The sequence below is a fragment of the Chenopodium quinoa genome, unplaced genomic scaffold (genome assembly GCF_001683475.1).
Source record: "Chenopodium quinoa cultivar QQ74 unplaced genomic scaffold, ASM168347v1, whole genome shotgun sequence".
Lineage (NCBI taxonomy): Eukaryota > Viridiplantae > Streptophyta > Magnoliopsida > Caryophyllales > Amaranthaceae > Chenopodium > Chenopodium quinoa.
Window position 1 is genome coordinate 8,737,937 of NW_018742345.1, and position 12,533 is coordinate 8,750,469.

A 12,533-nucleotide genomic window follows, 5' to 3' on the forward strand; every position below is an offset into this window, starting at 1 on the left:
TGTAACAGAGGGATTGTACAATGATTTATTCTTAACATGATCAAATCTTTCAAAATGCTATAGCTAGTAGATAAGAAAACCGAAATGAATCTATTACTTTCTCAATTTACAATATGTACTGTTAATGTGTTATATGACAATTACAAAGCCAAAGAAAAACGCAATGCCTTCAGGCAAACCAGAAATGGGGGAGGGGGAAAATTCATGGAGTTAATCAATAATCATCTAAGATCTATAACATCAAACTTCAACTTGGGATTTATATATACATCTGTACATTGTTTGTATAAAGGCCCACCATCAGCAGGCTGCTCATGTGAATGAAATCCACGCCGATCACAATGTCTAATAACCGACATACCGCCAGGGGTTGTCAATCGGAAAATGCCATGGGTTCTGCATGGGAAAGAAATAAATGTTACAAAGATAGCTACAAACACAGAATCACAGCAATAATCCCAATAGAAAGTGGTTCAGTAACAAGTAACGTACTTGGTTCTATCTCTTGGTGCCATAACAATCGCAACAGCTTCAGGCAACATGACCTGAGAAGACATTAAGATTTCTGTCATATCTACAATATATTTGCCAGATCAAAAATCATATCCAAGCATAATTTGTCACATTTTCGCATTGTCAATTTACTGCCAACATAGCATATTTAAATGTGTTAAACAGAAAACTTCGAAAAACAGGCATGGCCTAAGTGCTAACACTAAATCCTTAACCCCGCCTGCTCCCTATACAATACATGTCAACACCTCTATGTTATTCTTTGTTTAACTCACGAAGGTAGCCTGAGTGCCTGACCCCCCCCCCCCCCCACCCCACCCCTCTTTCCATAAAAAGAAAATTAGTTTGGCTTCACAATGAACTATAAAGTCATGGACACCAATCTCTTTCATTATTACTTAATAAATGAATAGCTTTCCAAAAATATATCTGTTATGTTTTCTTCACTTCCAATTTAATTATTTATTTATGGAAATTTTGTTACAAAAAAACCTTTTAAATGCACCAATTTGCGGAAAAAAAAAAAAAAAAAAAAAAAAAAAAACCTTCTAAAACCTTTATCGTAAAAGAAAACCCAAAGTTAAAATTCTTTTGTTTAAAACAACCTAGTACCATTAATTCATTTAATTAACCTCTAATTTCTGTATAACTCTTACTTAACTATTTAATAATTAAAATAGTTTATAAAGTAAAAAAAAAATTAGAAATCCACCACCCACCACCAGTCAGCCACCCTCTCCCTTTCCCACACCCCCCAGCAACCCACCTCCACCGCCGACCCTCCTCCCTTACCCCCGTTGCAACCCTCCCCCTCCCTAAACCCTGGCAGCAGCCCCCAATCACCATAACCATCACCGCATAACCCAATTCCATGTCTTCTCCGCCACAATCGCCACCGCAAAAGATGTAGACAGCCGCCGGGGTGTTCTTATGCACTTATCTTCTCTCTCCTCAAGGTCTGTTCTTATCCTTGACTACTCTAAAAATTTTGAGGCTCTTGATTACATTAATGGTGGTTTTCGTGGCTGAGGTGGTGCGTAAATGAAGGATTGGGGTTTTTGGAAGAAAGGGTTGGGAAAGGAGAGAATGAAGGATTTGTGGAAGTAGCTGCCATTATTGAAGGCATTGAAAGTTGAGGAGAGAGAAAAAGAGAGAGATTGAAAAAGAATAAGAAGAACAAGGAGGCTGCTGCCAGGGTTTAGGAAGAGGACAGCCGGCGGTAGAGGTGGGTCGCCGGGGGTGGGGGCTGCTATGGGGAAGGGGATGGCTGACTAGTGGTGGGGTGGTGGTTTTCTATAATTTTTTATTTTATAAATTAATTTAAATATTAAATAGTTAAGTAAGAGTTATAGAGTAATTAGAAAAAATTAGAGGTTCATTAAGTGAATTAGTGGTACTAGGTTGTTTTAAACAAGAAAATTTTAACTTCAGGTTTTCTTTTACGATAAAGCTTTTAAAAGGTTTTTTTTTAACAGATTTTCCTTTATATATTATTTTTTATGAGTTTTTAATAGCTAAAGCTATCTGTATAAGCCCTAGAGGACAGATCCTGTACCACAATGAAATTGAACTAAACTATTGTCAGTTAGAAGAGCAGATACTGTAACACAATACAATTAAAGATTTCCTGCGAGTGGACTTGACCATTCAAGCAATATAAATATTAACTACATATTCTCAGATATGTTTCTGTTTTCATTAAAGTTGAGAAAGCATAGCTATTTCAACTGCAATATGTTAATTGATAAAAATAAACTCGGGAAGCTATGAAGTTTGCAAAATTTCTCCAATATAAAACGTCCAGTGAACTTCCAACAGAATAGAATGAAGAAATTTAACTGGGATTCTCATATTCTTAAAAGGGGCTTCTTGAGGCCAAATGCCTCGTTGGAAGAGCACAGGACCATAAATCTGCTCAGGGCAAGCAAATAAATGTAACCTAAAGAAAATGGTCTTCAACTTTAAAGGTTAAATACAGAGAATTAAAACAAAGGTGTTTACGTTTCTATGTATTCTTACATCTTCTCAGCTAACCATCACATTTCTCATCAATATTTATATCTCTCTCTCAGAGTCGCAGGCCATTTCTTGAAGAATGACAAAAGTTAGAAATATTTATCCTAGCTTTCAGTGGACCTTGTAACTCATACTTCGTACAAAGTTTTCCAGAGCCCAACTATCACTATACTTCATGCAGATAACTTCAATATCATTTGTGAAATGTCCCCAATCAACTTGGAAAATATAGATGATTAAGAGACACAAGAAAACATAACTCAACCTAGGATACAGCCAATATGATAAGATCTTTAAAACATCTTTGACAATTCAGGCTCGTTCAAGAATTATAACTCCAACCCCCAAGGAAAAAAAAAAATAGAGAGAGAAATATACGTAGTAATAAGGTTTAGGAATCACTTACTTGATATGAGTAATGGGTATGAATGTCAACTGATGACATGAAACATGACTGTGTGGGATGAGTCTGGCAATAGCAACATGCAATGGACATTAGTTTCTCATGAAAGAACTCCATTACTTGGAAAATATTGCATAAAATGTACGTAGTATATAAGATGAAAAATTCAACAGTCTCCAGATCAAAGGCAACTATTTTCATAGTCTAGTATTAGCCACTTAAGAGAAATTAACCTATTTAGTTGCCGTGACACAATTTTACAGCTAGAGCATAGGATTACAAAACAAAACCCCATTATCTAGAAAAAAGTGATGCTGATTGCTAATTAATTGATTATATTTGTGATGACAACAATAATGATTAAAAAATGTGGATAAATATGCAGCACTGGACAAAGTCTAATATAAAAATCATATACAACTGGTGCTAAAAATCACAATGTATATACCACTGTAAAATGAAGAAAGTGAAGAAATGGAAAGAGGTCCTTCCATACTTGCATGCAAAACTTTTAACAGATGATCAATAGAAGAAATATGACTTAGTCATCATTCATATTTCCAGAATTAGAGTACGCCATATCATGTGTACAGACTAACCATTTCTGAGAATTCTCGCAGAGGATTATGAAAAACGTCAGCAAAGAATTTTCATATCAAAATTCTATGTATCATGGACAAAAAAGGAATTGTAGATTGATACTTTAAGGGGAAAAACAGAGAGGAAGATGGAGCATAATTGAGGAACACACATGGTAGCAAAAAACAACCAATTATTCAACAGATTTCACGAATTAAAAATAATAGCAAATTTAAGAATAATAATAAGATCATTGTACATGAATCCATCCCAATGGGAAAAGCGATTGTTTATCTTGCACTTCAAATATCTCCTCCTCATTTGTTGCCTGACACTAGTCATACAATCAAGAAAGGCTTGATTAAAATATAGAAAGATCAAAACTTTATATTTCATAAGAAATAGGGATGCACATATATACGAAGTGTATAATTTAAATCAACTTACAGTGTCGGATGTTGATTCCTGCTTCGGAATAATCAAAGCTGTAATATAGAACTTTCTGTTCTTCTACAGAGGGAAAAAAGCCATAATGTTAAGATTTCACCAACCATCATATTGTAGAATTAAAAAAAAAAACAAATAGTTGGAAGAGCTTACAAGCGAACCGGCAAGAATACCACATGTCTCCAGATTTTTTGCGGTGTTCGATTTAGCTAATCTCAAGAAAGTATCCATCATACTTGTCGACTGTCAGCAGCACAATAGACCATTCAGAAAAGTAGATACATAAATAAATAAACGAATAAATAAATAAATATATACACTCTACTGATTTTAGTTAAAATCGGGGAGAAAAAAGTGTAAATTTAATAAAATTAACGCGTAATTTTATTTTTTTAAAATCTTTTTTAGTACTCCCTCCGTCCTTTAATACAAAGCCTCTTTTGGTTTTTGCACGGGAATTAAGAAAGTTGTAAATTCTTTAAAAGAAATGATTAAAAGTACATATGTGCATGTGGGGTTAGAGAGATATAGAGAGAAAGAAAAAGTAGTTGGGAATAATTGAAGAGATAAGGGAATTGATGTTAAAAGTACAAAAAAGTAATGGAATAAAGATGACAACTCATAAAAAAAAAGGGTAATAATGTCAATAAATACAACATTTAAATAGAAATAGGCATTGCATATTGGTTTACTGAAAAAGGAAATGAGGCTTTGTATCAAGGGACGGAGGGAGTACTATGGACTATGGAGAGTCATCTTCATATTCTAAACAATTTTATACATGGTATAGAATTTTTAATTATACTACCACTATTTGAGAAGGATAAAATGGCCCTTAATGCAAAGTTTTGATAGGCAAAAATAAAAATTATATCTATATAACCTTCGTTCCCAAAAGTTCAGCTAACTAATGGATTCTTGTTTCTATGAAAACTTGGAAAAAGTGAGTGGGTGGAATCAATGGACGATTAAGTTAAAGAAGAGTGAGTGAGACATGTTATTAGTGTGAGATATGAGGAATAAATTTTTTATAAAAATATAAAGGGTCAAACTCAGTACTTCCTCCATTCGTTTATAGTTAACATGCTTCATTTTGGCGTGAAGTTTAAGGAAGGAAGAAAGAGAGATGCAATATACCCTCTCGCTCACAATACCACATCCCATACATCCTTCATACGAATCTATACTTTATAAATTAAAAAAGTGTTCCTAAAAACGTTTATGTGCCATGTAAAATCTCTACTATCATTGTGCCACATCATCATTTAACTAGCATTGCGCCACGTCACCATTATCTAGCATTACAACAATTATACAATATCATTTGAGAAAGAAAAAAAAAATGGTATCCCACAAGCTTCGAACACTAAGCCTCATGGATATAACTCACACTTCTTACCATCCTAGCCAATAGTAATTTATACTCTCTTAAAAAGGAATATCAGTTGGTGGCAAAGATCTAATCTAACAGCTCTAGTTTGCTTCTAATCTCTCACCCTAACCCCAACAAAAACTAAGCAAAAGCAACAGATAGATATTTACTCTGAGATGGCATAAGGCAGAAACAATTCAAATAAACCACTGGATGAAATATAATAAAACTAAACCAACATGTCGAATTAACAAAGAGGCAGCTAACATTCTTACTATGTGCAGCTCCATCGGAGATTCTGACTGAAGCAAACTATCTTGCAAAGAACTGTCCATTGTGTCAAGCTTTTCAGTCTTTAGAGGTGGCTCAGAAGGGATTAAGTCTTGCACCTCTGCAAGCACAGGCGGAGGGCTAGGTTGCTTCACAATAACAGTTTCAGGAACATCGGGTTCTTCAAATGAAATCATTGGCTTTTCGTCATCTTGTGGCTTCTGACTACTATCACTACTAGGTTCAATTGTAGGCTGCAAAATTGGTTTTTCACAATCCACAGTGCTTTCATCTTTATTAGCTGCAACTCCATCTTCCATAGCCATGACCTGTTGGAGCCTGCTTGTCAACACAAACCACAGAACAAGAAAAATAACAAACAAAATAAACCCCAAGCTGAAAGGACAGAACAGTAAAAAATCACTGCAGTTTCTTTTATGCAATACAAGCACCATTTAAATAAGATATTTCAGAGTTAACTACCAACCCATAAAGCAATTAAAAAACTGGGTACGATGACATCTCCAACATATAATGCCATGACACCATCTCTAGGGGTATTGAATTATCATTGTTATATAGAAAACGATACTGATAGGTTTGGTTCCACACATCTACAAGACGATTGTCATTAATGTATCTCTATGATGCACAGAAATGAAAGAATACTAAAATGCATCTCCATACTGCACAACACATAATAAAATTAAACATGAGAATTCCTTCACCCACACCCACTAGCAAACGTATCAACTAGATTACTGCAGTAAATATTGATATACGTCTCTACATCCAGGGATACATATATACACTGATATTTTTTTCTTCTGACAGAAACAATTGGTAAAGAATATATCAACTCATAGTAGTTAAAATAGATTACATGGACAGACCGACAGAACATAACCATCAGACCTACCTTGGAATCTCAACAGGAGTTGTATCAATATTACTGGGATATCGAACCTACATCCATCAGAGAAAAATCAGCAAACATTTTGGCAATTAAAAAATCAATCAGATTCTATGGCCATGTACCCCTTTATCAGAAACGGGTGGTTGCCACTGCCTGCAGAGCCCATTTGGTCCCAAAATTGAGTGCCTCAAAAGTGTCTCCTCCTTTGGACGGGGAAAGGAAACAGATCTGTATATGCATCAACACAACACAACCCAACAGTAAAATTTAGGAAATATATGGCTAAAGAAAGCAAGAAAAAAAAGATAATTGGCAGGTAAAGATCTTTCTAAGTTTCACTTGTTACAACCTTTCCTAACATCAACTTGTAACTGCAGTTTTATAACAAGATCAAAATCTTAGTTGTTTATCATTTAGCTCAATAAGATAAATCTGATGCAACCTAACCAACAACTGCGTGAACCTACTATAGAATACTATAGTCAATGTCAGGATCAAAACTAACAAGCAAAAGGATTGTGATCAAAATAAACAATTATCATCCTCAGTTATTCCTCACCAACAATTAGCCTAGTTTAAAATGAGCTGGTGCAACCTGGAAAGCACAAAGATGTGCTTAAGGATTGGAAAAGAAGGATGAACAAAGGTGAAGGCAGTATGGTGCTGCAAGTTTGGAACAAAAATTAGCAAACTTTCGAGGGTAAAACTTTTCCAGCTCGAAAATTTAGACGAGACTGATGTATAGTTGGAACTTCGAACCATAATTTTGCGGTACTTGGTGCTCATGGCCCTCCAACTGTACACAAGATACACTCCCAGACTCCCTTGGTACTACTTTAATGCATGATACTATACTCAAAAGAATTTTGAGAAAAGTCAATGCCAGGGTAGAAAAGACTATTTATATGAAAAGTGATTATTTCAGTGTTAATAGACTAAGTCAAACCTGTGTTTCCAGATAGACTAAGGTTCATGATGATTTGAATATAGAAAGATGTGATATGCATTAAAATGAAGAAAAACATGAGAAAAACCTATGTGTTGGCAAGAAGATTATGAGACCATAAATCAAGTTAAAATGTTCATTGCCTGACCAAACAATCCGAAACAGATGAACAGATGTGGTACAATTCTATTAAAAATAAATAAATAAATATAAATAATATGAATAAAGTAAATTCAGCAGCAGCAAACCAAACTATAACAGTCAAGATCCAGAACCAACACAGTACCTCAGATTGTCACGTTACTTACGTCAGATACAGAACAACAAAACCATATTGGAACTATTATGTTAAATTCTAGACACCAACAGGGTTGTGACATCTGTCCCAGGGTAATTATAATTATAAGGAGAAAAAGGCTTTTGTATCTAAAAATTAACAAGCTGCAGATATAAAACCTCATCAAAAAGAACAATTTGCTCAGAAAGTTAGAATACAGGTAATGCAAGGGTTAAAACTCACAAGGCAAGTTGTAGAAAGAAGAACTAACAGATAATGAACTTTAACTCTAGACAAGAAAAAACTTGTATCTCAATTCTCAATTAAATATCACTTGATGCTTTAAGAACAGCAACATAAAGTATAAACTGATGTAGCATACACAAAATACATATTTTGTCAAACTATAGAGCAAAGAGAATATTGCATGAAACTTTTATCTTGCTAAAAATGCCAAGACATACAATTTGTGAAATTTCTCTTCCACCGGGATGGTGTAAACATTCTGCTGAGCATTTAAACCTCCATATGCACCCCTGGAAAAAATTTGTGTTGCCTTAAACAACATAGAAATGTGAGTACAGAAACTTTTGCAGAAGCCAGTTTCGATTCCAGAAAAAAAATAGTGAGAGACACAAATGTACCTTAACTACTTGACTATTAATTGGAGAGGGTGCATTGATGAGAGGCCATTGCACAGAAGAACTAAGAGAATGATTTTCATTGGGACGATCATTATGATTCCATCCAATAACTTGGTACATGGGCTTTCTTTCATGTTCTTTAATTTTCTGCTTAACAGCAGGATTCAGAGCCTCCAATTCATTCAAGGCAATTATCAATTGCTGCACAAATAAAACAAATAAAATAAATCACCACATAGAAAGTTAAACACTCATAGTATACATATGTTTTTTCTGAATCTTCTACAGCTGAAAGCCTGAAACTAAGATAAAACATAAGAAAAGCAAACAACATACATGTAATTTTATTCTTTAATCACCTTTTTCAATAAACTTTTTTTGCTTTGTGGAGATGATGCATATTCCCTATGGCGAGGAATAGTCTCAGATACCAAACTGAAAAAAAAAACAAAAAAAAAAACATATAAGTCAGAACAAATCAACATGTATAGCAGATGTGATTTGGGGGAGCAATAGGTAAATCTCAGATCTTTGTCAATAGTGCAATATCTTGATATTTGAGAAAATATTACCCTAAATTTTATAGGAGTTTCAGACTTTGGGGAGGGATGACAAAAGGGAAGGAGTGGGGGAAGGGGGATACTACACATTTAAGGGTGCTTTTGTGAGATATTGAGGGTGGAAATGAAACTATTTATTAATCACCGAGATTAATTAGTAAGTTCAATGTGATCCCCGGTACGCTGCTATGATTTATTCACTTGATTTCTCACTTATCATGACTTCATAGAATCTTACTAATATGAACTTATTCTTCTTAAATTGAACTTCTTACTTTCTTACAACATTTTTGACTTTGACGCTAGCCAATAAGTTTAAAAGTTGATATCTTCACTATATGAATTGAAACGAACTTACTAAGCAATATCAAAGCATAGTATGTGAATAGTGGAAGAGTCAAATAACAAAGTAATTAAGTTATTTTCAATTAATTGAACTTGAGTAGCCCACTTTTTTCTTGAGTAGAACTTGTCATAATTTTTTTTTTTTAATCTCAATTGAACTTATTTTTCTCGAATTTAACTGATCTGCATTTATCTTTCCTGAAGTAATTAAAAATAAGGTGAACAAAACAAATCCTAAAGAAACCTTTCATATTCTTTTACATTCCTTTTGTCCCGTAAAAGTTACATCAATTTTTCTATCCAACAAAAGGAACCTGAAGTTGATCGTGGCTACAATATATCAAGTATTTCCACAATGTGATCCACATATAATATTCCCATGATTGAAAATATGTCAATTATAAAGCCAGTGCGTAAAATTAACCTTTAATAATGATAGGCAAAATGGTTTTACCTTGAAAATCGTAGAAGCATGACATAGAGGTCTATAATATTCTTCTCATTCCGGAAGATAGTAGCCTGTAAAAGTCACAGTAGCAATATTAAGCAGCAAACAAAGGCTTCAAAACAGGAAAGGAAAACAAAATAAGTAATTAGAATTACTTGAAATTGTAGATAACTCAACTCCTTAGCAGACTAGAATTAGCACATTCTATCATTTTTTATATTATTATTCGATGGCCGTTTAACCAATAACTACATAGACAGATCATCATCAGTAGTATGGAGGCTTCAACAACCAAACCTAATATATATATATATATATATATATATATATATATATATATATATATATATATATATAAATTTTCTTTCCTAATAACTTCTAAGTTACAAATCACTACCAAGGCTTCGTTCTCCTAATCAGAAATATGGAGATTTGGTCTAAATTCATTAACGTCTTGCTTAGTGGTTAGAATCTTTCAAGTTAGTGTGGTTTGTCTTGATCTCCTAGGTTGATTAAATTAAGATCATATTTTTACAGCAATATGTAGGTAACAACATTATTATGTGAGGTATTGCTATGGTTAATTCAATAAGTGGTAACAAATAATGGAAATGAAATTGTATACAATCTGTAAGAATATTAGTGTCCATTCCTATGGTATATAGGCAATACTAGTTCAATCCAAACAACCGTTATTTCCTCAAAAACTTTCATTATCATATAGAGGACACTTATGAACTTATGAAGGAAAACAAGTTTGGGGTGACATTGCATTACTATAGACATAAGTATGTCACACGGCTTCCCAATTACATTTAAATTCATTCCAATTACTGCAATTAACAACTGGCTATAAAACAAGTCAATTAGAGTCGTATTAATAGTTCTTTGATTCTAACAAGAATAAGTAAGAAGTTTTTGAATAAGTTAAAATGATAATAGCCGAAGCAATATCAGAAATGCAGCTCTAACATGACTTTTTCTTCTGTATGATTTCCTTCTTCGATCATCCAAACCAAAATGAACAAGTATAAGAGCCTAGACTTCAACTCACATAGCTGAATACATTAATGTAACTGACTTATGCAACATCTAATCTCCTCAATACTGATTACTGGCATCAATATACACTACCTCCAAAAGACAAATCTAATGGTCATATTATAATTAAGAACACAATCAAACTCCACAGATTTTTGAATACATATATTCCAATATAGTGCTCTGTTACGTTCACCAATGCATAGCTCATTATATACACATACTACCTTCATTTCAAATTATTTGCAGATTTGACATGAAGTGTGAATAGAAAATGTCCAATCGTTACAAATAATTTGATAGAGGTAGAATTACACAAGCAAATGGTACAATAAAATATACAGATAATTAACCAAATCTCAGAAAATTTCCCTCGATTTCATATCAAAACTTACAAAAACCGTACTGAAAATAGAAAATTCTTCGATTTCCACAAAATAATTTGTTTCCACTCATTCCACAATCAATTTTTTGTCATCACAAATCAATCATAAGTCAGTTATAACCAAACCAACCCAAGTTCTACTATAACATAGAAAACAACACAAAGTTCAACCTCAATTTTAGGTAATTTTGATCAACTAAATTCACCAACCCCCAAAAACAGCGAAAATCTACCATTAATAAAATCATACAGAAAATTTAATTCAGATTTGAAGTAGAAGAGTAACCTGTCTGAGTAAATTATCGGCGATCCTGAAGTAGATACGCAGTGAAATGCGATTATCGACGTCAAGCTTCTTAGCGTTAGCAGCAATGTCGATACGTCCAGAAGATGGCCTCATCTTCTCTACTTTTGCAGAATTCGAATAAACCTCAACTTCGATTGATCTAAGCTGGAGCTCCGGAGATGCGCGTCAATGGCGGACGGCGGAGACGGAGGAAGAGAGAGAAAAGAGAAGAAAGATGATACAAGTAACAAGGTCATTCAGAATACCACCAAGGGCATAATTGTATTATGCATTATTTTATTTTGAAGCGTGAAATTTTTTTTTTTTTTTTTTTTTTTTTCAGGTAACACCGTAACAAATAACAATGGACAAATTACGAGGGTGTTGGGGTGAGCATGGATCGCATATCCTAATACTTTCAGTTCAAGTAGTGAAGAGAGAGAAAAGAGAAGAAAGATGATACAAGTAACAAGGTCATTCAGAATACCACCAAGGACATAATTGTATTATGCATTATTTTATTTTGAAGCGTGAATTTTTTTTTTTTTTTTTTTTTTTTGTTCAGGTAACACCGTAACAAATAACAATGGACAAATCACGAGGGTGTTGGGGTGAGCATGGATCGCATATCCTAATACTTTCAATTCAAGTAGTGAAGTAACCGATAACTAATGGCACAAAAAAAATGATATCCACTAACCAAACCGATTAGTTAGGGAGTTGGTCTTGTATTGACCCGGTCTATAATAAATTATTGTAGACCCAAAAATTTGACACTTTCAAATAATATAATCACATTCTAGATGATATAATCACATTTTTAGATGATATAATTATCTTTTTGTGAGTCATATTTTGAATTATATAATCTCATAGTAAATCATTTACTGAGATTATATAATTATCTTTAGGATGATAAAATTTAAAAATCATCTTTTGAACAATGTAATTTACTATTTGATACTTTTTATAATGATAAATTCACTTTTTGAGTGATACATTTACATAGCAGTTTCAGGATGATATAATCACTTTTGTAGTAATATAATCACATTTCGTATGATATAATCACATTCGTATGATAT

At 33.4% G+C, this 12,533-nt stretch overlaps 1 protein-coding gene across 1 annotated transcript; it reads right to left on the minus strand.

Annotated features, from left to right (window-relative positions):
- Nucleotides 1-12,161, minus strand: LOC110694875 (AMSH-like ubiquitin thioesterase 1). Its single transcript, XM_021872050.1, has 14 exons — nucleotides 11,449-12,161; nucleotides 9,743-9,807; nucleotides 8,743-8,818; nucleotides 8,384-8,584; nucleotides 8,204-8,295; nucleotides 6,639-6,744; nucleotides 6,520-6,566; nucleotides 5,606-5,939; nucleotides 4,112-4,201; nucleotides 3,959-4,021; nucleotides 3,771-3,845; nucleotides 2,936-2,998; nucleotides 493-545; nucleotides 1-396 (listed from the first exon to the last, which is right to left on the minus strand). Exons 1-14 carry the CDS (start codon nucleotides 11,560-11,562, stop codon nucleotides 222-224), a joined length of 1,554 nt encoding a protein of 517 aa, XP_021727742.1. The 5' UTR covers nucleotides 11,563-12,161; the 3' UTR covers nucleotides 1-221.
- Nucleotides 12,162-12,533: the final 372 nt, after the last annotated feature.

Bases quoted from the DNA above. Each gene is read 5' to 3' on its own strand.
- LOC110694875 (XM_021872050.1), bottom strand. From the start codon at position 11,562: ATGAGGCCATCTTCTGGACGTATCGACATTGCTGCTAACGCTAAGAAG. The intron at 8,585-8,742 runs GTGATTAAAGAA...TTATTTGTGCAG, and splicing joins AAAAAAGTTTATTGAAAAAG to CAATTGATAATTGCCTTGAA. The intron at 5,940-6,519 runs GTAGGTCTGATG...GTTGACAAGCAG, and splicing joins ACTCCTGTTGAGATTCCAAG to GCTCCAACAGGTCATGGCTA.